Consider the following 26,264-nt stretch of genomic DNA (forward strand, 5'->3'; position numbering starts at 1 on the left):
ATTCCAACAAGGCTTAGATATGCTTAGCTTTCTCTAGACTGATGGCAATACTGGTATTTTTTTATTTGTGTATTTATTCTCCAAAATCTATAACCCACTTTTCAGGCAAATAGCTTCCAAAATGGCTCATATCATGTTACAACTATAAAACTGCAATAAGAAAACAAATTTAAAAGACCATAAAATACTAAAACCATAGATAAAATAGCCAATTTAGCAACGAAACAGTAAGATGATATAAAGCAACAGATACAACATTAAGTGTAGGATTAAAACAAATCCACTTTAATATTGAATCAACTTTAAGGTTCAAATGTCTTCAGTGAAACTAAAAAGGGTTCAAACTAGGCTTGCAGCCTATGACTTATTGGGGAGCATCCAACGGTGCTCTACTGCTGGCAGCAAACACCACCAGTTCCCAGTGCACACGCAGACGCAGCTGGCCCCTACTGCTGGTGACGACAATAGAGCAATTTTGCGGCCAAGCCTCCAAATGTCTGGAAATGCAAGTTTCTGGAAAGCTTGACCTGCCCCTTCCAGAAACTTGTATTTCTGGTCATTTGGGGGCTTGCCCCCGGAAACACTGTATCTGGTGGTAGCGGCCGCATGCACGTTGCCGCCACCAGGGCCAGCAGCACACATACCAGGAATTGGAGGCGCTCGCTGCCAGCAGTAGAGCACTGTTGGATCCTACCCATTATGTTTATTATATGCTGCCCCACACATAGGGTGTGGATAATGAGTTAAAACAGTGTTATGTTCTTTTCCATCAAGGGCTTTTTAATCATTAAAGAAATAAGATACACTGGGCAGAATCTAGCAGGAGGGTTATGCCTCCTCCAATTCCTTTTCCAAGCAATGGGTCCCACCAATTCCGCTGCGCGCAAGCAGGAACCACCACTTACAAAGGGTAGATTTAGCGCTTCATAGGGGAACCCCCAAAATGAGCATTTCTGCCTGGTTCAGGTTGCCCCGGAAGTGCTAAATCTACACTGCGCAAGCAGTGGGGGCCACTTGCATAACAGATTTGGTGGGATGTAAGAGAATCAGCGGGGCATAAGCGCCCTGTTGGATTCTGCCCTAATATAAAATAGCCTTTGCTGAACTGGAACAAACACAACTTCGGGATTATCCAGGAACTAATAAACACATCCTACTTTCCCAAATACACATATATATTATTTAGAACAATATATGCATATATATATGTCTGTGTGTGTGTGTGTGTGTGTGTGTGTGTAATACATACATATTAAAATGTAAACATGCATTAGAAAGTTTTTTAAATTAACCTCTCTGAAATTTATATTTATTCATAGTAATGTTGAGAATTCTGTTCTGAATTGGTCTTCTCAAATGGGGAAGGGGGAACCACAACACATACATCTACTGAAATGAATGGACAGAATCCAACAGGGAACTGATTCTCTTCCACCGCCAATTCCATTGAGCAAGCAGCTCCCACCACTTACGCAAGGGAGATTTAATGCTTCTGGAGCAACCTGAAACAAGCAAAAACGCTCCTTTCTGGAACAAGGCAGGTCAGCAGAATTCACATAAGGGGGCTCCACTGACCTGCCTCCTTCCAGAAACAAGCGTTTCTGCTCATTTCGGAACTTTTCCTAGGAAGTGCCAAATCTCCCTTGCGTACATGGTGAGTCCCACTTGCACAACAGAATTAGTGGGACGCACTGCTTGTGAAAGAGAATCAGCGAGGTGAAAAGGAATCAGCGGGGGGCATAAGCACCCTGTTGGTTTCTGCCCAATGTGTTTAACAATACAGTCTTGCACACACACACCTACTCCATTTTATGCTTAGCATTAGAGCTTTAGTAAGCAATCAAAAGGGAACTCTACATTTTGTTGATCACTAGGTCCAATGGCATAAGAACTAGGCCCCTGCTGCTGCAATACAGGTTTAAATGTGATGTGAATTGAAGAACACCTAAGAATGCAAAAATCTAAGTGAAAATGGAAGGCTTAAACCTGTCAACAACAGGTGTCTTCCCACAATTCTCAAACAGAAGCCTCAAGTATACATTGAAATTTGAGAGAGAGTAGGATCAGACAGAATTGTCTAGAGACCCACAAAAAATGATCCAGCATCAAGGATGAGCAATCAGTTATCATTACTCTCTGAAACTTGTATGCCTAGAATGAACAAAACATCTTAGGAGCAATTTTCCAACAAGTCCCACAAGATCATCACCAGCAGTTCACAATCAATGTTACTGAAAGCTTTCAGAAGACATAAATCAAGGTAGGTTTACTAAAGAAACCTGCCTGAAATCCTGGAGAGCCTCTGCCAGCCAGTGTTAACAGTACTGAACCAGGTGGACCAATAGTCTCAGTGTAAGGCAACTTCCTATGTTCCTATGTGTATAGTTGCATGAAGTGTGCATAGCTGAGTTCTGAGTTTGGCATCAACTTCCCTTCAAGTTCAAACAAACACTGTTCTATGCTGTGATCCATCACAAGTAAGAAAGGTAAGTTACTGTTGCTATGGATGACAAATGGTAGAATGTCTACAGCAGGCTCTACCTGAAATATTTCACAACTGAGATATTTCAGTTTAGCAAAACCAAGTGTATAATCCATAAGTTGTCATAGCAATACCTGATACCAGGTTATAAAGTATATAGTTCTGATTCAATATTATTGTAAACAAACCTGGCTTGCAATCTCAGATGCTCTCTTGGCTCTCTGTATTTCAGGTGTATCTGTACCAACTCTCATTCCTTTCCCCTTAATTTCAGTCTCCAGATCTTTTTTATATTCTTTCTGTGAATACAAGAATATATTGTATATTAATTCATATCAAGTATCCATTTGAAGGGGGAAATCAAATAAATTACCTTAGTGCAGGGGTGAGGAACCTGCAGGCCTCCAGGTGTCTGTGCACAACAACTGACTATTGGAAGTGTTGGCTGGAACTGGTAGTTCTAATCCAACAAGTTCTGGTGGAGCACAGATTCCCCAATGCTATCTTAGTAGTTAGCGTTTAAGGGATATACAGTACATTGCATATTCAAGTCTATGCCCTCACAGACCAATTTACGGGGCAAACTGCAGTGGTTACTCTCTAATGTTCTTGCAAACCTAGAAAATGAATAAATGTATAGTAGTGTTTTGCAGGTTTGCCTATTTAAAAAAAATGGTCAATTGTCTCTTTTTTAAAACAAACATTTGATTTAAATTCTAACAAGATAACAGAGCTATGTTCTTTTCCAGCAAGGTTTTCTTTTAGCATGAAAGAAATATTATGCACTGGACAGACTCCAATGGGGCACTTATGCTGCCGCCCCCATTTCCTTCCACCCTGCCAATTACCTGCCGTGAGCGGTGGGTCCCACCAATTCCACTGTGCAAGCAGGACCCACTGCTTACACAAGGGAGATTTAGCACTTCATAGAGGAAGCCCCCAAATGAGTGTTTCCGCTTGTTTTGGGTTGCCCCAGAAGTGGTAAAACTACATTGTGCGAGTAGTGGGGGCTGCTTGCACAACAGAATTGGAGGAATGTAGGAGAATAGGCAGGGGCATAAGTGCCTTGTTGGATTCTGCCCTAATATAAAAAAGCCTGTGCTGAACTAGAACCATCAGAACTTTAACACAACTTGGGGATTATCCAGGAACTAACAAACACATCCTACTTTCCCAAATATACATATATTATTTAGAACAATATATTACGTTATATACATGTGTGTATGTGTGTGTGTATACATATATACACACACACACACGTAGCCATGCATTAGAAACTGTTTTAAGTTAACCTCTCTGAAATTTATATTTATTCATAGTAATGTTGAGAATTCAGTTCTGAATTGGTCTTCTCAAACTGAGGAGGGGGATCCACACTACACATGTCTACTAAAATGAATGGACAGAATCTAACAGGGAACTTCTGCCCCTACTGACTCTCTTCCACCCTACCAATTCCATTGTACAAGCAGCCCCCACCACTGATGCAAGGGAAATTTAATGCTTCTGGAACAACCTGAAACGAGCAGAAGCACTCTTTTCTGGAACGAGGCAGGTCAGCCGAGCTCACATAAGGGAGCTTTTCTGACCTGCCTCCTTCCAGAAATGAGTGTTTCTGCTAACTTCAGGGCTTCCCCTATAAAGCGCTAAATCTCCCTTGTGTAAGCAGTGGGTCCCTCTTGCACAACGGAATTGGTGGGACCCACTACTTGTGAAAACAAATCAGTGGGGCAGAAAGGAATCAGCAGGGGCGTAAAAGTACCCTGTTGGATTCTGCCCAGTGTGTCTAACAGTGCCATCTTATATATGTCTACTCAGACATCAGTCCCACTGAATTCAACAGGCTTGGTCTCAAGTAAGTGGGCACAGGAATGCACCCAAGAGATGCCTTTCCTATTCAAAAGGTATGTAACCAAGGTACTTCAAAACTTTTTGCCTTCTACATAGTTTCACTTGAGAAATTTTTCAAAATCGAAATATGCAACAATAGATTACTGCAATGTTTAAAAGCAGACTGCCTTCCCTTAGCAGACCCAGGCTGTCCTGAAGATCATCAGAGGAGGCCTTGCTGGTCATTCCAAAACTAACAGAACATTGACAAGCAATACCTTGACAGCGGCCCTTCTCAGTAGCAGCACCCAGCCTTTGCAGCTTGGGAGGCAGAAAATGTGGCATCATTCAAACACCTCCTGAAAACACACTTGTTCACCCAGGCCACATCTAAATGGCATTGCTTTGCCCCCCCACCGGGTGGCAACTGTGCAGCAATGTGGCTTCGAGTCAGCATGCCCTGCGATACACTTGCGATGTACTACGTGCTTCCCTTACAGACTCACCGTGCCCTTCCCCCCTCCCATTTTACTGAAATATGCAGCTGTGCAGTCCCGTGAGTGTGGGGGTGCAACACTTCAGTGGCTGTTTTGCATTTAAGGGGCTCTGCTGTGTTTTTCCATCACCTTTTAGGTAAAAAGTGAGTGTTTTGTGCTCCTTCATTTCCGCACCATCAGTTTGTCAGTTAGTTCCCCAGCCCGAGACACTCGCGATGGTTCGCACTCACAAGCATGAGCGCTATGTGCCTAGCCATTGCTCCAAAATGGTGGACAGAGAGATGTTGGTTCTTCCCTAAGACCACCCCCCTGGCCCTTGGGTACTGAGTTGCGAAGATACAAAGCTACAAAACTGTGCGAAACTGTGATTAAGTAGATGAAAACAACCCTCTGTGCTTCTGTAACTGCGTAGCTGTGAAGGGATGGGGGGAGTAAAGGGGCATCACAGAGTGACGCAGGCACTACGCGCACCTACAACACGCCCACTGTAAAATGCGAAGTCGGTTCGGGAAAGGAACAGATGGCCCGCAACCGTGGGGAAACCCGCAGCAAACCCCCAAAGTCACAGTAAAATGACTCCTTGGAACTCCGCATTTTCTGGGCAAAAACCACAGATGGCTGCGAAGTCGCAACTGCGTCATCTATCACGAGGGACCTCGACTCGCACCCGCCTCAGAGTAAAAGCCTGATGTAGGTGGGCCCCCAGGCTTTCCCTGGGCGGTAATTAAATTAATCATGCTGTTCCATCTTACTGCTCCTTGTATTTTGTTTTTAGTGTTGTTTTTAATATTGTATTTTAAATATGATTTTAATATTTATATATGAACCGCTTAGGAATTTTATTATATTTAAAGATATATAAATATTACTAATAAATTAAATAAATAAATAAATAAATAAAAGCAAAACCACTACTGTAATAAATAGAACAGTGCAGAATTCTTCTTGACCTTGTGTACCAATTAATAATTTTTGCTAATTGCATCAAACCAGAAAAAAATACAAAACAATTATTTTGAACTAGCAAATGCACCCAGTTCCATATGGGTTGGAATACCCTTTAGTTTGATACAACAAAGCCAGCTGGTACACTGTGGTCCTTGCCACAGTGCAGTCCTATAAGCCCCCTGAGGAAGGGGTCTGTTTACTCCCTTCCTCTGAGGACTACCCCACAACTAGGGGAAGGAAGCAGCAAAGCCTTCAAGCAGATTTTCTCCACCCCCTCTGAGGGAAGTCACAGCCCCAGGTATCCCTAAGCATCCCCCACTGAATTCTCCTGAAAAGGGGGGGGCACAGCAGAGGATTACCTCGAGCCCCCAGTTCACTGCACCAGTTATTTTTTTTCCACAGAATGTTCTCTGTAGCCCTGAAACAAAGTTACACAGAGTTAGACACTTCGTACCCATCTAGATGTGCTACAGCTGCTATCATCCACACCCAGCATGGCCAATGGAGGACACCAGGTTGGGGGAAGGCTGCTCTAACCATTACACCACACTGTCTCTCTCTACCTCTCATTTTGTTGTTCAGTCGTTCAGTCGTGTCCGACTCTTCGTGACCCCATGGACCATAGCACGCCAGGCTTCCTGTCCTGCGCGCTCTCCCGGAGTGTGCACAAGTCCATATTCATTGCATCGGTGATGCTATCTAGCCATCACATCCTCTGCCGGCCCCTTCTCCTTTTGCCTTCAATCTTTCCCAGCATCAGGGTCTTTTCCAGGGAGTTTTCTCTTCGCATTAGGTGGCCAAAATATTTGAGCTTCAGCTTCAGTATCTGTCCTTCCAATGAGCACTCAGGGTTGATTGCCTTTAAGATTGACTGATTTGACTAGGGATGTACAAAAGTCACTTACCTTTTCGAAGGATGACATTCGTGGGGGGGGGAGGCGCTCCGTCCCTCCCCCCAAAATTCTGGCCGGGGGGCGAGGCGCTCCGTCCCTCCCCCCCCCCCCGAAATTCTGGCTGGCTGGCTAGCAGGGACGCAAATGGGGGCAGCCGTAGCCGCCACCGTTTGCATCCCTGCAGTCAGCCGTGATAGGATACATAAATGTTTACATAGCCTATCACAGCTGATTTAAAAGAAAAAAAAACACCGTGCATACGCAAATGGCGGCACCCATGGGCGCCGCCATTTGCGTTCCTTATTTTGGCACATCTTAGTCTACGTAAACATTTACGTAGACTAAAATGGCGAAAATAAGGGGAACGCAAATAGCGTAGCATCTTTTCTTTTTCTTTTAAATCAGCCGTGATTGGCTACGTAAACATTTACGTAGCCTATCACGGTGTTTTTTAAAAATCTAGCCGTGATAGGCTACGTAAATCTTTACGTAGTCTATCACGTGTTTTTGTTTTTGTTTTACTGGAAATGGCAGCGGAGGCAGCCGGTCGGAAGACCAGCCACCGCAGCCGCCGCCGAACTGCCGCCGGAGCCGCCGCCAGGAAGATCCGCCCAAGGTAAGTCCCGTCCCGGGGGGGGTGGGGGGCAGACTGTTCCACCACCGATTTTGGGTGGCCGAATGCACTGGCATTCGGCCTCCCCGAGATCCGTGGCAGAATTCTCTGACATCCCTAGATTTCACCTCCTTGCAGTCCAGGGGACTCGTAAGAGTCTTCTCCAGCACCACAGTTCGAAAACATCGATTCTTTGGCACTCAGCCTTCCTTATAGTCCAGCTCTCACAGCCATACGTTGCTACTGGGAAAACCATAGCTTTGATTATACGGACCTTTGTCGGCAAGGTGATGTCTCTGCTTCTTACTATGCTGTCTAGGTTTGCCATAGCTTTCCTCCCAAGGAGCAAGTGTCTTTTAATTTCATGGCTACAGTCAGCGTCTGCGGTGATCTTGGAGTCCAAGAAAATAAAATCTGTCACTGCTTCCATTTCTTCCCCTTCTATATGCCAGGAAGTGATGGGGCCAAATGCCATGATCTTCGTTTTTTTAATGTTGACTTCCAAACCAGCTTTTGCACTCTCCACTTTCATCCTCAATAAGAGGCTCCTGAGATCCTCTTCGCTTTCTGCCATTAAGGTGGTACCGTATGCGTATCTGAGGTTGTTGATAATTCTCCCGGCAATCTTAATTCCAACCTGTGATTCATCCAACCTGGCGTTTCTCATAATGTACTCTGCATATAAATTAAATAAGCAGGGCGACAATATACAGCCTTGTCATACTCCTTTCCCAATTTTGAACCAATCGGTTGTTCCATGTCCAGTTCTTACAGTTGCTTCTTGACCCTTGTACAGGTTTCTCAGGAGACAGGTAAGGTGGTCTGGTACTCCCATCTCTTTCAGAATTTGCCACAGTTTGTTGTGATCCACACAATCAAAGGCTTTAGCATACTCAATGAAGCAGAAATAGATATTTTTCTGGAATTCTCTTGCTTTCTCCATGAGCCAGCGAATGTTGGCGATTTGATCTCTACTTCCTCTGCCTCTTCGAAACCCAGCTTGTACTTCCGGTAGTTGTTGGTTCACATACTGCTGAAGACTAGCTTGTAGGATTTGGAGCATAACCTTGCTGGCATGTGAAATGAGCGCAATTGTACAGTAGTTTGAACACTCTTTGGCATTGCCCTTCTTTGGAATTGGAATGTAAACTGACTTTTTCCAGTCTTGTGGCCATTGTTTTGTGTTCAAAATTTGTTGGCATATTGAGTGCAGCACTTAAAGAGCATCATCTATTAGGATCTTAAATAGCTCAGCTGGAATACTGTCATCTCTGCTAGCTTTGTTGTTACTAATGCTTCCTAAGGCCCACTTGACTTCACTCTCTAGGATGTCCAGCTCAATTTCAGTGAGCGCACTATCATAGCTATCAGGGACATTCAGATATTTCCTGTATAGTTCTTCTGTGTATTCTTTCCACCACTTCTTAATCTCATCTGTTTCTGTTAGGTCCCTGCCTTCTTTGTCCTTTATCATGCCCGTCTTTGCACAAAACGTTCCCTTGAAATCCCCGATTTTCTTGAAGAGATCTCTAGTCTTTCCCATTCTATTGTTTTCTTCGATTTCTTCGCATTGTTCATTTAAGAAGGCCTTCTTGTCTCTCCTTGCTATTCTCTGGAAATCTGCATTCAGTTGGATATATCTTCCCCTTTCTCCCTTGTTTTTCGCTTCCCTTCTTTCCTCAGCTACTTGTAAAGCCTCCTCAGACAGCCACTTTGCTTTCTTGCATTTCTTTTTCTTTGGGATGGATTGAGTTGCTGCCTCCCGAACTATGTTACGGACTTCCGTCCATAGTTCCTCAGGCACTCTGTCTATCAGGTCTAATCCCTTAAATCTATTCCTCACCTCCACTGTATTTTCATAAGGGATATGATTGAGGTCATACCTGAATGGTTTAGTGGTTTTCCCTACGTTCTTCAATTTAAGCCGAAATTTTGCAACAAGAAGCAGCTCATGATCTGAGCCACAGTCAGCTCCAGGTCTTGTTTTGACTGACTGTATAGAGCTTCTCCATCTTTGGCTGCAAAGCACATAATCTGATTTCGATATTGACCATCTGGTGATGTCCATGTGTAGAGTCGCCTCTTGTGCTGTTGGAAAAGAGTGTTTGCTATGATCAGCATGTTTCTTGGCAAAACTCTATTAGCCTTTGTCCTGCTTCATTTTGTACACCAAGGCCATGTTTGCCTGTTATCCTGGTTATTTCTTGACTTCCTACTTTAGCATTCCAATCCCCTATGATGAAAAGGACATCTTTTTTTGGTGTTAGTTCTAGAAAGTGTTGTAGGTCTTCATAGAACCGATCAGCCTCAGCTTCTTCGGCATCAGTGGTTGGGGCATAGACTTGAATTACTGTCATGTTGAATGGTTTGCCTTGGATTCGTACTGAGATCATTCTGTCATTTTTGAGATTGTACCCCAGTACTGCTTTTCCCACCCTTTTGTTGACTATGAGTGCTAATCCATTTCTTCTAAGGGATTCTTACCCGCAGTAGTAGATATAATGGTCACCTGAATTAAATTCTCCCATGCTTGTCCATTTTAGTTTGCTGATTCCCAAGATGTCGATGTTCAGTCTTGCCATCTCATGTTTGACCACCTCCAGCTTACCTTGATTCACTGATCTTACATTCCAAGATCCTAAACAATATTGTTCTTTACAGCATCAGACTTTCTTTTCACCACCAGACACATCCACAGCTGAGTGTCCTTTCGGGTTTGGCCCAGCCACTTCACTCTTTCTGGCTCTACTTGGAAATTCCCTCTGCTCTTCCCCAGTAGTATACTGGACACCTTCCGACCTGAGGGGCTCATCTTCCAGTGTCATATCTTTTAGCCTTGTGATACGTTCCATGGGGTTTTCTTGGCAAGAATACTGGAGTGGGTTGCCATTTCCTCTCCAGTGGACCACATTTTGTCAGAACTCTCCACCATGACCTGTCCGTCTTGGGTGGCCCTGCACGGCATAGCTTATGGCTTCACTGAGTTACGCAAGCCCCTTCGCCACAACAAGGCAGTGATCCATGAAGGGGGCTCTCTCCATTACCACCCTTTTAAAATATATTATTAAACCAAGGGAAGACATCCTCAATCTGGTGCCTTCCAGATTTGTTAACTATAATTCACATCTTCTCCAGCCAGAATGTCCAATGTAGTTGTATTCCAGTTGACCCCAACCAAGTGCCCTCCAGGTAGTTTTGGACTACAACGTCCTGCATTCCTGACCATTGGGCAGACTGGCTAGGGCCAATGGAAGGTGAAGTCCAACACATCTGGAGGGCACCAGGTTGGGGAAGCCTTCAAGTAAATTTACGCAGCTGTCAGAATTGAACACATAGTACCTGCCCCATCTGAATGAAGCTGTACCCACTAGGCACAGCACTTGCCATGGTACACCCCTATGGCCTTCTGAGAGAGGGGTCAGCCCACTCCATTCCTAAGGCGGGATGCTCCACAGCAGTGGGGGCAGCCACATACCTCTGTCCCTCGGACTACGCCCTGGATCCAGCTTTGCACGGTGGGAATAACAAGCAAACAGAATTAATTTAAATTAATATCCATTAATGCTTTTAACAAACAAAATAACCCTAAGGTGCATGCCCATTGCTAGGGTTCCCGTAGTATGCATACCAAGTTTCAGGGGTCTGGGTTTCCTGATCTGGAAGCTATGGAGCTGAATGATAGATGAACAGACCCACTTCATTATTACAGATGTTTTTTTTACTGACCTCACTAACAATTTCAGATGCTCTCTTTGCTCTTTGAACATCAGGAGTTTCTGAAATAAGCTTAACTCCTTTCCCCTTTATTTCATTTTCCAGATCTTTTCTGTATTCCTTCTGTAAAAGAAAAAGAAAGAACCAGGTAGAAACAGTTTCAAAGCATGTACTTTTTCACTGACTGTATAAACCATAAGAATATATTTCATTGGGTGCTTTGTGAAGGGCTCACTTTCCATGACATTAATAACCTTTACTTACATAACCTACCTCATTTAGTATCTGAGCTGCATTTTTCACTCTAATCAAATCTGGTGTATCTTCAAACACCATCAATCCTCTTCCTTTCATCCCTTCTTCCAAATCTTTTCTATACTCTTTCTGAAGGTTAAAAAAAAAAAAAAAAAAATTTCTCTGCTTTAAATTGTGAGCGAGATCTTGAAAAGAAAAACTTCTTATTAAATATTTCAAGGAATACTTTGAAAATCCCTATAAAATATGAATTAGATAGTGCACATTTGCCATAGTTAAAATAGAATTCAGAAATCAAAAGGTATGTTGCACCAAGAGTGAAAAGATTGTAAAGTAATCTTTATCTTGCTCCTGAAGGGGGGAACCCAAAACGTTCTTCCTCTTATACACTAGTACTACAGTTACACAGATGCTTTATTGTAAGAGCTTCTGCTATGGATGGCAGCTTTACAGATTACAGACAAGCAAATGACCCTGTCACTCAAGTCCTACTAATGCTGTCATTATTCACAAAGGTGCACTAAATGCGACACAAAAGGCACTTATCTGCAAATCAAAGTTACACAGCACAATGAGCACTTGTGATAGAAATGAACATGTAGACGGATATTAAACTAACATGGCAGAAAAGGCAAGCTAGAGGTAGCTCAGTTTGTGTTAAATGATATCCAGAAGCGGAAACAGATTACATATGCTTTCCTCTTTGATTGACAGACCAAGAGGTGTCATCTCAGTTTATCTCCAAATATCTTCAGCTTCTAGGCACAAAGTTAATTCAGACATCACACGAAACCATAGTTAATGGAGCTTAACTATGATGTGGTATGATATCTGAATTGCCAAACTATAGTTTGAAACTGGCCAAGAAACCATCATCATAAACCATGGCCTGAAGTGGGTTTGCAACCCATAGTTGGTACTAACAATAGTTTGGCATCAGTGGGAAAACCATAGTTGCAGCCATCATTCACCTTCAGAGGATGCTGCTCAACGGAGACAGGAGTGAACTTACGTGCTTAAGAAACCGAATGCTAGGTAAACAGTGGTTTTCCTATTGTACATTTACAGTCTGTGGTACCATAGAATGCTGCAGATCCCCTCCTCCACAGCTGGAGACAGAATTCAGACCACAGAGAATGAGATCCTTGGATTCCCCCCCAGCCACTGCAGAAAGTTCTGTGGGATCTCCCTTACCTGAGGTTGGCATCACAATCTTGGGGAAGGGAGGAAAGGGTAGGAATGGGGGCATGCCAGTGGGCAGGGCAGGGAGGGGAGGAGCATGGATCCACCAGTTCCAATGGTTTCCCAGCTCCTGAACCTGCCCTCAGAAGTAACTGTAAAGGAGGATGGAGTGACAAAAAAATCACCTCTGTTGCTCCTCCCACCCTGATGGCAGCAGCCCAGCAGGGCATAAATTTCTGGGAAGCCTCCAAGATCAGAGACTTCTGTCTTGCAAGATTACCCCTTTAGAAGCTCAAAGTATGATTTGCATTCTAAACTACGGTAAGCACAAATGATGGCATGGTATAATATCTGAATTGAGACTTAATATGTGGGCAAACAGCAACCATCCCAAGATAATTGTCTCAAAAACATCTACATGATCTCCTCTACAACCCTTTTGCCAAAGCACCTGGGTCCATACAAGCCACAAGGAAAATGTGAAGGGAGGAGAATATGACTGATAACACACTAGCGAAACAAAATTGCCTTTAGGTTGATACAAAGAAGCCTTCAAGCAAACTTACACGGCTATCACAGATGGATATATTGTGCCTGCCCTGCCTGAGTGAAGGCATGCCTGCTGGCACTCCTAGGCACAGCCCTAAGGGAGAGGTCTGTCCACTCCATCCCCCTTAGATAGAACTGCCCCACAGCAGAGGGGAAGGGGCAGTCCTATAACTCACCCTACTAACCTTCCCTGGCTTCAAACTGTGCTTTTTTTTCATATTTTAACTTTTTTGTCAATATTTGGGACTTTAAAAAAAAATGTCTAAAAACATGAATGTTTTACGGTTAAAATCTGCTCGCTGCAGTGCCGAATCACGATGTGAAGTTTGGTTGAAATCAATGAAATGGTACTGAAGCAGTATATCTTTAAAATTTTGATCTGGTTTAAGATGGCAGTAGAAATTTTCAGTATGCCTAAAACCATCCCAGATAGAGGGAGAACAAATCCTAAAACTTTCATAACAATCAGATGTACAGTTTTCGAGATGATCGAGGACATATAAATGAACACTTCCTTTTATTTAGAGGAGGAGGAGGAGGAGAAGTCCATGTCACACTCCAAAACAGATACATAAAAGTAACTAGAGCTAGTCCTTCCATCTTCTAACTTTATGAATTTTACCTCTTTTAGCAGGTTGGTAACATGTTTCACATGCAAGAACTGGGGTGTCTTGTCTAAATCCAGAGCTGCTTTTCCTTTGACTTTATCTTCAAATTCTTTTCGATACATTTTCTGTGTATCAAACAAAAGTGTTGTTCTTTATGAAGTGTATGTAATTTCATGCAACATCCCTAGTTGTGTTACACTTCAGAGCTAAAAGATTTTCACGGAACGCTCTCAAAACATAATCTAAACATCTGGGGAATATCAAAGTGCAACTCTAAAACAACTACTGTAACATCAAATGGGAGGCACAATGAGATCCAAAGAATTGCTCAGCTTGTTCTGTATGTCCAAGAATGCTTTGAACTCGTGTCTCCCGAAAAATAGCAGGCGGCACCGCAAAACATTTTTGAAAGTGTAGGGGCTTGAAAAAGCAGTTTGTGAAACATTAAATTGGTCTGTTGATGAATGAAACCATCTCCAAAGTTCTGAGTGAACACAAGCCCAAGGTTTATGCTGAAGTATTTCCTTGGACTGTGACCAGTTAATCTTTGTCATAGTGAAATAACTACCCATAACCTTTATTCAAATGCCATTGCAGCACAATGCACTGGCAATTGCATTGGAGTAATAATTTTCAAAGCATTCCACTACCTCACTTTGAAACCTTTGTGCCTCCTTTGAAACTTGGTATGTTGGTGTATCCACAAATTCCAGCATAGACTTGCCTTTTGATTTTTCATACTTCTCTTTGTACTTAACCTAATAAAACAAATTATGCATCAAAACTACAAGTAAATTGAAATATTGATAGTGTGTATATATACAATTAAGTATTTTTAAAACCCACATGCAGAGGGACTTCTCATTCTCTTCTGCAATATGTGCACATGAATGCATGTAAAACATTTCCCCTCCTTACAGAACAGTATACTGTACATAATCCATACACACCCCAAGTGTGCAGAGCTATTGGATTGTGAACATCACAAGCATACCTGACTTTGGAGCACTGCATTTTCTTTGTGGTGCAGCTGTTCAGCTGTATCTAGTCCAAAATGATAGAACCCCTTACTTTTCTCAAACAGTTTCTTATACTCGTACTGAAACAAATAGGAAAATATATCTCACTCACTTCTACATTGAAATGCATGATTGTAAAATGGTTAAATCATTTTTTAAAAACAGAAAGGCTATCACTCTCGTCCAGTGAGAGCAAAGTGCACATAGAAACAGCACTTAGGGCTACTTGTGGGTTTTCCAACATTTGATCTGAACCATGAATGCAGCACTATAGTGCTTTGACAACACTGATCACCTCACAGCAGGGCTGGATGCAGGGCTTTCCATGCCTCCAGATCCATGACCAAGAGCAGATACTCACCTCACTTGTAGCACATATATGGCTTTGTATCAGGGCATTGCGCTTTGTTGAGACAAAGAGTATTTAATACTAAATTGAGGGTCCACAGACATCTTCAGGTATGAAGTATTTCCTCATGCACATGGGGGGCACTGCTGATTTTCCCTTCTGGTAGCATAAGAACATAAGAAGAGCCATGCTGGATCAGACCAAGAGTACACCTAGTCCAGCATTCTGTTCACACAGTAGCTAACCAGCTGCCCACGGGAAACCCAAAAGCTAGACACAAGTAACACAGCAGTGACAGCCCCTTTAGTTTCCAAGTTGTGGACTTTTAATCTCAGCTGTTGATTTAGAGCCTTCATAAGTCAACTACTACAGACAAGTTTAGTTGCAAGTCGCTGAGCAATGGATATTTGAGTAACATGTATGAAGTGGTGTATACAGAAGTGTGAAGTAGCCCTCAGTTACTGAGAAATTCACTGACACGCTCTTCTGGAAGTACCAGAATACTTTCTTATGCTTGGACCTTTTGCACTTTGCACACCCAACTTCTCAGAGGCAGGTTTATCAAACTGCAGCATCAAAAGATGTTTTATCAGATCACTAAATTCTCAACAAATTGATTAGATTAGACTATGATGTCATAGAAGAAGGAACTACAGTACAGTTGCAGCTTCTTATTCAGTGCTTACAACACACTGATACTCACCATTTCGGAAAAGGACCAAGAACAAGAACAAAAGCCAGTGCACACGTGCGCAACCTGAACTACTTTAAGAAGATCAATATACATGAATGCAACCCACATAATTTAAAAATAATATTTTAGGTTTTTAGATTCTTTTCGATGCTCTCCACCGAAACCAGCACTGATGGAAAAATATCAGCAAGGTTTACTCTCTGTCTGCCCTTGCAGGGCACCTAGAACTGAGCACCACATGGGAGCATGGCAACAGAGTGCACAAGTGACAGAAGCAGGCTGGCTATTAGGGTGGGTGGCTGCTGATTGGACAGTAGTTGCCAGTTTTACTTTTACACATTTTCTCACCAAAAGGCGAAGCCAGGACAACAGAGGTGTTAGAATTGGGCATGGCAGAAACCTGAAGGAAGAGCTCCTCCTGGCAACTGATTCTGAGATCAGGCTGCATGAGTTAATAGAGGGAGACAGAACCAGTCACGAGAAGGATATTGATTTCTTTTTGGGGAGGTGTGGAGCAGAAGAGACAATTTAAGTGGAGGGGGAAATTAACTGGCAAATGTGGATAAGCAATGTGCCTCTAGAAGCTCACAAATACAACATTTAGCTTATGACCCTTCCTTGTTATTTGTTTACAGCTTCTGGTACACACAGATATACTACTCCTGAACAAGCAAGTTCAATTTAGCTGTCATAGATAACAGCTGCTGAAAGACCCATCCTCCATTAATTCACCTAATCCTTTTTTTAAAAAACCATCTAGGTTAGTTGCCAGTCACTCCGCTTTGCAGCAGTGAATGCTATGTTAATTATGCATTGTATGAAAAAGTAATGTGTGCAGCATTGCTTTGTGGGGCCGCCTGAATTCAGTTTCCCTTTTGTCACTGCAGAAATGAAAATCTAAGGGAAAACTAGATGATACATTAAATCCACAATTGCATTATGCTACTTTTTCCCCATGACAAATAGCAGCTTCAGGGGAGTTATTTTTTGTCACAACCACAGAGAGGGGAAGAGTTAACCCACCCCTCCCTATATGCTATATTTCCAAGAGAAGTAGCCAACCGTGCCCAAACACCAACAGTGATTCAGATAGGAATCAGAAACAATCAGAAATGCTTGTTTCTGGGAACAGGGAAGGTCAGCAGAACTCAAGCGAGTTCTGCTGACCTGCCCTGTTTCCAGAAACAAGCATTTCTGCTTGTTTCTGATTCCTATCTGAAGCACTATCTGAAGCACCCTGAACTGAAACGGAGCTCCGCCAACCTCTCCCAATCCAGAAACAAGTCTTTCCGCTTGTTTGGGGGCTTGCTAAATCCCCATTGCACAAGAAATGGATCCTGTTTGTGCAAAGGAATTGGTGGTAGCACAGCAGCCCCATTCTGCACTACCTCAGTCCTGATGAGCCTGCACTCCAGAAGCTGTTCTTTAAAAGAACAAAACTAGACACATTAAATGCAATCACATATTTAACCCATTGCCTAGGTTTGGCCCTTAAGAGCAGGCAGAAGAGCAATCACAGCATGGCACCATGCCTTCAAAGCAAATACTATGGCAGGAGAGGAAATTTGGTGTTTGGGGCTCTGTCCTGTACTCAGTTTGGGGTCTTGGGCTAGTCACTTATTTTAAGAACATTTACCCTGATCTGTAGCCACAAAGGTTTCCAGAATAGCTGACATAAGATCAATAGCAAACAAGACAGTCCCTTCCTCCAGGTTCACAGATTAAAAAGGACACAACATAAAAGGAGAAAGGCATGGGGAGGGAAGAGGAAAACAAGCACTCAGGTGCCCGTTTTTAAAGGTTAAAAAAGTCTTACAATGACCTTGTTATCATTTACAGGTATACCTTCGATGAGCATGGAGGTTTCCATTTAGTATAGTTTTTGTTTTTATTTATTGGTTGACAGATTTCCCCCCAAAAAATTACAATAGAAGAAAAACCACTCCTACTTACACAGCTGATGCAAGACATGTATCAATAAACCTCCACTTCCTCTAGTTCCCTCTTTCCCCCTCCCCTTCCCAAACCCCTCCCTGCATGTCCTTGACATATGTTATGTTCTGTGTATTTAAAGTTATGGACTAACTGATTTGCCGTAATAGCTTACAGAATGAGAGAGAGAGAGAGAGAGAGCGAGCACGAGAGAGAGAGAGAGAGAGAGACTTCCCACTTTTGCTGTACACTATGATGGCTGACAGGGTGGATTTCCATGGGCACTGCTGAGGTGGAGCAGGTAGGAGATATTTTATGTTAGAAGACCCAAGTGAAGGTATCGTAGGAGTGCCTTGAAGCACCACTTCTTCTGTTTAAGATATTAGCCACCCTGAACTGTAGCTACATTTACACTTTACAATCCTATTCAAAAGGAAATAATTACAAGAAAGCCAACTTACATTACTATGGATCTTGCTAACGTTCAAAGCATGCTCTAAATGTAGTAAGTTTGGAAAGGCAGATGTTGGCTCATGAATGTTTTCTAGATCTTTTTTGTATTTCACCTGAAAGAAGAATACACATTGGATTAAACAACCAAAGAATACACATTGGATTAAAGAACCAAAGGAGAGAACAGATTTCATTTTCATTGCAGAAAAGCAGGCTCTTCTTTTTCATGTTTGCCTGATATTTACAGTGGCCATTAGGTGGCACTCATTCACTACAGTGTGAGAAAAGACAGTCACAAAGCATTCCATTCTAGGAACAAGTTTAACCCTTTGAAATAGAATAGACCTTTCCAATTAAAGGCAAAGCAAATGCTAACAAGAAAATAAAATGCACACCATGCAACTTCAGCACATTCAGCATATGAAGAGACATGTATTTTGTACAGAAGTGTCAAAACAACCCTACTTACATTACTTGCCAAGTCAGATGCAAGTTGAGCTTGCTTGAAAGAAGCACTTTCAAGAGGATTGAAGCAATAATTCTTCCTATCCTTAATAAACTGCTCTTTGTATTTAGCCTGAGAAACAAACATATTGCTTTAGGATATAACAGTGAATAAATGCAGATTTCTGCACAGCTTATCACTGACCATTTCTATTCATAGCTCATCCCAAACCATCAGTTATGTAATCACAGTCCATTGTTCTGCCCCTTCCCCATAACACCTAGGGTCAGGGCCAGGGCCAGCTCCAGGTTTTTAAGGGCCCTTGGGTAAGACAACCACAATGGGCACAATACCTCAGTGAGTCTACTTTCTCACTGCCATTGCTATTAGCTGCTATTGCTCTTTATCCTCTTTTTCATATTGCTTGCTTGACAGGCAGAGAGCCAGTGAACAAGTAGGCAACAGCATCTACTGCTCCTCCTTCTCACCACCACTGCTGTCTGGCCCAGAGTGAGAGGCAGGTGAACAAGCAGTCTGCAATGGTGAAGAGGAGAAGCATCCTCAGCAGGTTCTTGCCAATGGACCCCTGCTGGAGTATGAGCCCTCAGCAAGTGCCCAAACATGCCAGCCCTGGTTATGGCAAAGCAGACATTACTTTAAATATGTTGTAAGCAGCTTCTGGTTTTTTTACTCTAAAGTCTAGTATAAGCACAGAGGGCCTGATGCAAACTGGGACCCAAGTGTGGAGGACTCTAAACCTTCCCATTGCTGTGGTCCCAAGCCATATTGGGGGTTTTGCACTTGAAATTTATAGTGCAACATAGTACCCCATTTGGATTAGTAAATCACTATTTTGCAATATAAAATCCAGATGCAGGGCCCCGGATCTGAAAAGCCCCTCTACCCCCACATGCTAGGGTCCTGTTTCAAATTGGGGACTCTGTGCTTACACCAGAGTAAAAAGAACAAGAAATATAGCTGTTTGCTAAACTAATATATGCTTTGGTCCCTAGAAACCCATGATGTGGCATCATTATGCTGGGAGCTTCTCCACCCCTGCAAGTGGCAGCAATGAAGTGGAATGTGGGACTCCACTTCATTGCTGTACAGTGACATTATGTCACAGAATTTGTATCACTGTCTAGACATTAGCAGAAGGAGGGGAGGGACATAGCGCAAGGTTGATGTTATCAACGGCAAATCTGCCTCCACTAAAAGATCTAGTTCCAACCTATGAAAAAGGGAAAGACAAATAAAAGGAACACATGATGGCAGTAACTCTCAAACTTGGAAGTAAAAACACCACAAGCAAGTTTGAAAACAATAATGTGTTTTCAAAATAATCCTGATCTTGGTTACAGAGTAGAATCTGAAATGGAAGGGGTCCGGAGGATAAGGTAGTCGAAGCTTTTTTTGAGGGAAGGACATCCCATACCAGGTATGCAGCCTCTCCTTGCTCCATGCAAATGAATGGATAAATTGCTCCATTCACTTGCATGGGGATGGAGAGGGGTGGGGGGGTCAGAGAGAGAGAGAGAGAGAGAGAGAGACAGAAAGCACATGCACAGTATGCATATGCATGCATGTACACACCGCACTCCCAATATTTTTGTGATTGGCCACCTCACCCTACTACAGCAGCAAATTCGTGTTGGTGTCCACAGCACTTTTTCAAAATTCCCAATGTACCCACAGGCCCACAAAGGTTAGGGACCCCGTCATACCTGAAGTGCACATACTCAGATGCCTGCCAGCCTCAAAAAAAATTCCCAGAGTGGAGATTGCAGGAACTCCCTAAGATGTTTGTTCCAATGCTGAATTGGTTTTACAGAATTAGAAAGGGTTTCCTAATTTTAATAACCAAGGGTAACATTGGGTATTTACACAGCAAGCAACAGTGCATATTTCAACAGAATCATAGAATACTATGGAAGTTGGAAGGGGCCTACAAGGCCATCGAGTCCAACCCCCTGCTCAATGCAGGAATCCAAGGCAGAGCATCCGTGACAGATGGCTGTTCAGCCTTTTCTTGAACGCCTCCAGTCTGGGAGAGCCCACCACCTCCCTAGGTAATTGGTTCCACTGTCGTATTGCTCTAACGGTCAGGAAGTCTTTCCTGATGTTCAGCCAGAATCTGGCTTCCTGTAACTTGAGCCCATGATTCCGTGTCCTGCACTCTGGGATGATCGAGAAGAGAACCTGGCCTTCCTCTCTGTGACAACCTTTCAAGTACTTGAAGAGTGCTATCATCTCTCCCCTCCTCTTCTCAAGGCTAAACATGCCCAGTTCTTTCAGTCTCTCTTCATAGGGCTTTGTTTCCAGTCCTCTGATCATCTTTGTTGCCCTCCTCTGAACCCTCTCCAGTTTGTCTGCATCCGTCTTAAAATGTGGTGCCCAGAACTGGACACAGTAATCCAGATGAGGCCTAACCAGTGCTGAGTAGAGGGGAACTAGGACTTCCTGGGATTTGGAAGCTATGCTTCTATTAATGCAGCCCAAAAGAGCATTTGCCTATTTTGCAGCCACATCACACTGTTGGCTCATACTCAGCCTGTGATCTACAACAATTCCAAGATCCTTCTCGTTTGTAGTGTTGTTGAGCCATGTATCCCCCATCTTGTAACTGTGCCTTTGGTTTCTTTTTCCTAGGTGCAGAACTTGGCATTTATTCCTATTAAATTTCATTCTGTTGTTTTCTGCCCAGCACTCCAATCTATCAAGATCACTTTGAATTTTCTGTCTGTCTTCCAAAGTATTCGCTATCCTGCCCAATTTTGTGTCATCTGCAAATTTGATCAGCATTCCCTGCACCTCCTCCTCCAAGTCATTAATAAAGATGTTGAAGAGCACTGGGCCCAGGACTGAGCCTTGCGGTACCCCACTCGTTACCTCTCCCCAGTTTGAGAAGGTCCCATTGATAAGCACTCTTTGAGTCCGATTCTGTAACCAACTGTGGAGCCACCTGATTGTTGTTTCATCTAGCCCACTTTAAGCTCATCAGGATATCATGGGGCACTTTGTCGAAAGCTTTGCTGAAGTTGAGGTATATGATGTCTACAGCATTCCCATGGTCCACAAGGGAGGTTACTTGATCAAAAAATGAGATCAGATTTGTCTGGCAGGACTTGTTCTTGACAAATCCATGTTGGCTTCGAGTAATCACTGCATTGTTTTCAAGGTGCTTATAGATGGATTGCTTTATAATCTACTCCAGAATTTTCCCAGGGACTGATGTCAGACTGACTAGTCTGTAGTTCCCAGGTAGTTCCCCTGTAGTTCCTCCTTTTTACCCTTTTTGAAGATAGGGACAACATTAGCCCTCCTCCATAATAGTGTGTATGTTTGTTTTCCAGAAATTTAGCCATTACTATCGTTTCTTTATTTATTTTTAAAGTCTCTCACAATGAACATTTTTATTTCATTGTCAAGATACTTATTGATCTGATAATTATATAAGAAGCATATTTGCTTTTGGAAGGCTAATATTAACTCAAGACAGCATGTGTCAGAGATAAAATCAAAAAAGGACTCAGAAACAAGTAACTAATTTGCAACAACAACAACAAAATCCCAGAAGACTGTACCATCAAATGTTAAGATAAATTTAGCTAAGACCAATCCCAGACACATATGGGAAGAAGTATATCTTTTAAAGCTATGCAGCCATATCTTAAGCTACAAGCACATTCAGGAAGTATTAGGTTTCATAAGTAAACAACTTCTCTTGCTGTTCAATTTATCCCCCCAAAAAGGTACAAATTAAACCAGTCACTTAGACTCCCTAGAAAGTTATCCTTATAATGAAATAGGTTTGAAATAACAGCAAGCACATCCTTATGCCTATAACAAAAAACATGCTAATGGCAGAACCCTATGCATGTTTAGATAGAAAGAAGTCCTCAACTCCCAAGAATGCATAGGATTGCACCCTAAGAAGTTGGGGAAAAAAACCCTGAAGGTTCCTTAGGATACCTAACAAAGCACAGCATAAATATGTAGTGCTCTGAAATTTGAAGCTTATCTGGATGCATCATTTGGCACAAGTACTAGCTGAGTATAATCAGAAAGTACAGTAAATAATAGCATAAAGGTCAGAGCTGGTCCACCCATGCAAGTTATTTGCAAGGATGATAACAATGGCCTGGTTCACACATAACCCTAACTCATGGTATCGGTTGAATTCTGTGATGTTGTGATGTGTGAACGCAGCTGTGCTACCAAAATAAGGTTTCTTAACCATTAACAATCTAGAAAGAGAACCTTGTGAACCCAGAATTGTGAGTTGCTCATGAGTTGCTTTGTCAGGCTACAGAGGCAGTGAGCAAGAGTGGTAAAAAAACAACCAGTACTATAGTGCCACAAAAGCATTTGGGAGACAGGAAGAGAATAGGCAAAGAAGGAGGGAAACAAATAACTCAAATAAATAATAGAGAAAACAAACCACAGTTTGATCATTTGCCTGACAAGCCCACGGTAGGGCAACAAACCATGGAGTAAATATTTCATGGGTTAGCGTTGTCTGTGAACCAGACCAGTGAAACAGCATTGTGTTTAATGCTGTTATACAGCATTAAGGTATGCTCCAGGATCCATTGCAATGTCGCAAGAGAGGCTGTGGCACAACACAAGGGATCTTGGAGAATACACCTCTCAGTGCAGCTTCTATGGCGCCCAATGTCTTGAGCCAGACATGGTAGAAGTCCCCACGTTTTCTGCACTGATATGTCAGTACAGAATTGCTTTCACACATGATCCAAGCTGTAATACTTATCCCCAAACAATTAATTCCACAATGATTGAGTGTAAGATGTAAATTAGTATTTTTAAAGGATGATTAACAAAGAGCAAATTGTTAATATGATAACGGGATTATTCAAGCAAAACCTTATTACTCGAGCTCAAAAAAGAAAGGGAAAAACATAACCTCACAGCTTTCAACTAGCATGTATGATTAAAGTAAATGATATTTTAATTACATGATTTAACTTACAGTTATCATAAAGTAGATCTTTATAGTTTTCCACATGGTCTAATTAACTTCTTAAAAATTTGGTAACAGATGCACCATGGCTATTTTTTTTTTTTCCTATCCTGATCATGGTCCCATAATCTGTTCTTTGGATGGCAAATGAAAATGGGGTCAGTTGGTGGTGGTGGTTTTCGTGAAAGTGTACTGACTTCAAACCACCTCTGACTGCCAAATGTTCCCACCCTCTCTAAAAGACACACACACATTTTGACAGACCAACTGACCCCTCTTCATTATTAGAATTCCCTGTATACATAAACTGTCCATCATCCAGAGAGCCCAGTAAGAAGTACACAAAGACTACAGCACGACCAGTAAGAATTTTGGCTTTTTAAACAGCAGCTTCCTGCACCACTTCACACATTATTATTACTGAAACTCACAAATTAAAGGATAGAAGCTGCTGTAGAAAAAAGTCAAAAGCGGCACAGCACATATGGAGCTAGTGACATCAGTCTCTGAATCATAGCACTGTTCTCTGGACAGGAGAAAATGGCAACTATCTTCTTCCACAATGTAAACATTATCCTTCATGGCTGAAATACCCATGCATGTATATTGCCTTCCTACCATAAAATGGATCAGTCAAATCAGCCCTCAAAGAATTGGTGCCCAAAATTGCTCTCAGCAAGACTGCAAGAGCTATACTGTATGTATGTATGTATGTATGTATGTATGTATTTTTATAAGGACATCTGTGTGCATGGTGCTTTATAGTCTACAGGTCTCTGTCCCAAGGGGCTTACAATGAAAGATGTGACTCTGAGGAAACAAGAGAGGAAGGGAAGCCGGGGTAAACAAGAGAAGAATGTGTAATTATTTTCTGTTACACCTATTTAGGATTAGTTGCACTTCAAAACAAAAGGGTGCTCTAATCATACACAGTCCTAAACTGTGCCTGTGTTACAACTTCAAGAGTTTCCCTTGTGCTTTCTGCTCAACGATATCAGGGATTTCACACAGGTCATTCAATCCAAATGAGTAAGCCCAGAATGTTTAGTCACCGATTCTCAAGATGATGGCGGAGCTAACCTCTTGCTAACTGTACTAAATAGACTCTGCTGCAGCAGTCCAGATAGTCTATTCTGCAATTTTACTAAATTTGGATCTAGACTGCTAACAGATCACAGATGATATAGATTCTACTGAAAATAAAGTAGTCACAACAGTTTTAACAAACAAGTCTCTCTTCCACAAAAATAGATTTTGGCTCTGTCTTCTCACTGGCAGTCACACAATGTTTTGGTTTTGTGCAGACATTTTTTTTCCATGGACCCAGAGGTCAACGGGCAGTGCTTATTGTTAGAAAAGAATAGTAAGTTATCTCTTTTCCCATGACTCAGAAAGAAGCACCATATACTTCTGACCACTGTAGACATATTTTTCTGTGGGATCTCCACAGCACCACACTGAAAACTAATGTACCCCAATTTCCCCGCCTTTCTCACTTACACGTGCACACAAACCAAGAAAATAATTGCTCTAATTTGCATGGTCTTGCACTTGAGGAGATTGAGAAGTGCCATGGTGTACAGAAAGCTAATGTTCAACTTTCCAAGGATGTTGCTTTCCAAGGAAGTCATTTCAAAGTGTAGAAAAATTAGTTCAATAAGAGATCTTCCTGTGAACCTCTGTGGACTTGAGCCTGTTGTGCATGTGACAAAGGTTATGTGCAAGTAACTCAATGCAAGTTGGAATGGTAGTTAAAATCACAACCCTTGGCCCTGAATGCTATAGCATTAAGACATAACCTTCAATTATTAAAATATAACTATATAATTATTGTGGTTGACCAAAATCTCGTATTTTAAAAATTTGGGTTTTGCCTTTCCACTGAACTGCCTTACTTTCTTCTTGACTGTTCCCTTTGAAATACTAATTTATTTCCATCGCTTGCTTGAATTGCAGAATCCTTTAGAACTTGACATTTATCAACATCAAGTACTTCCTTGTGTCTTTTTGCCTGCATTGAGTCATGTGGCTTGATCTCTGGAGGTTTTGAAATAATCCCTCATGCCTTATTTTTGTGGAATATGCTAACTATCTGGCAAAAGCAAATCTGCACTTACAAAAGACCAGTTTTGAAACCAAAAAACCCAAATGCCACAGTGCAGGCATATTGATTGCATATTCCACCTTCAATAACAAAATGTATTAATCCTTTCATCTTTTAACTGTGACTAAAGGCAGATTTTTCTCATTCATTTGTAGGCTATAGCTATCATTTTCTCAACATTTAATATATACCAATTACAGCAATTCTACAGGAAAGAGTTGTGGAAACATTATCCTCACGTTTTCATGCAATTAAAGGTAGTTTGCCATTTGATTGCACTCCTGGGAATAAGATATCTCAACTGGGTAATTATCTGAAACCCATCAAAATCTTACTTGACTTAAAAATTTTGAGACTTCTTGAGTATGGTTGAAGTCTGGTCTTCCAAGGACAGTTGGCTCCTTACTCATTTCTTGCCGTGATTTTGTATATTCAGCCTTCAAAACAAAAAATAAAAACACATGAATGTTAACCATAACTTTTATTGAGGTTTTTTATCCTCCTTTTTTGGTTTTGTCAACAGAAATATAAGCCTCAAAAGCAACAGTAAAGCACGTATCATTTAGTGAACTTTGTTGACACCACTTTTGCGAACACTCTAAACAGCAATTCTCACGCTACTCCCAATCCAGCAAATGTACCACTTATTTTATTTGAGAAACAGTATGCTCTATTTAAAAATACGAAACAGTTTGATCAAGCATTGAGTCCAA

The 26,264-nt window shown here is 42.1% G+C and overlaps 1 protein-coding gene across 2 annotated transcripts in view; it reads right to left on the reverse strand.

The window, feature by feature from the left end:
* Window positions 1-26,264, reverse strand: part of NEBL (nebulette) — a 273,576-nt gene that overhangs the window by 29,652 nt on the left and 217,660 nt on the right. Inside the window, exons 7-15 of one of the 2 annotated variants that reach the window (XM_084860476.1) lie at window positions 25,887-25,988; window positions 18,491-18,598; window positions 18,030-18,134; window positions 14,569-14,673; window positions 14,225-14,332; window positions 13,589-13,699; window positions 11,254-11,364; window positions 10,993-11,103; window positions 2,671-2,781 (exon numbers count right to left, since the gene is read on the reverse strand). The exons of the other annotated variant lie outside the window; for it this stretch is intronic. Coding sequence (XP_084716602.1) covers window positions 2,671-2,781; window positions 10,993-11,103; window positions 11,254-11,364; window positions 13,589-13,699; window positions 14,225-14,332; window positions 14,569-14,673; window positions 18,030-18,134; window positions 18,491-18,598; window positions 25,887-25,988 — 972 coding nt within the window. The remainder of the gene's footprint in view (window positions 1-2,670; window positions 2,782-10,992; window positions 11,104-11,253; window positions 11,365-13,588; window positions 13,700-14,224; window positions 14,333-14,568; window positions 14,674-18,029; window positions 18,135-18,490; window positions 18,599-25,886; window positions 25,989-26,264) is intronic. 2 annotated transcript variants of the gene reach the window in all.

Source organism: Heloderma suspectum, chromosome 5 (assembly GCF_057233095.1).
Source record: "Heloderma suspectum isolate Gila_16-S chromosome 5, 16-S_ref, whole genome shotgun sequence".
Classification (NCBI taxonomy): Eukaryota; Metazoa; Chordata; class Lepidosauria; order Squamata; family Helodermatidae; genus Heloderma; species Heloderma suspectum.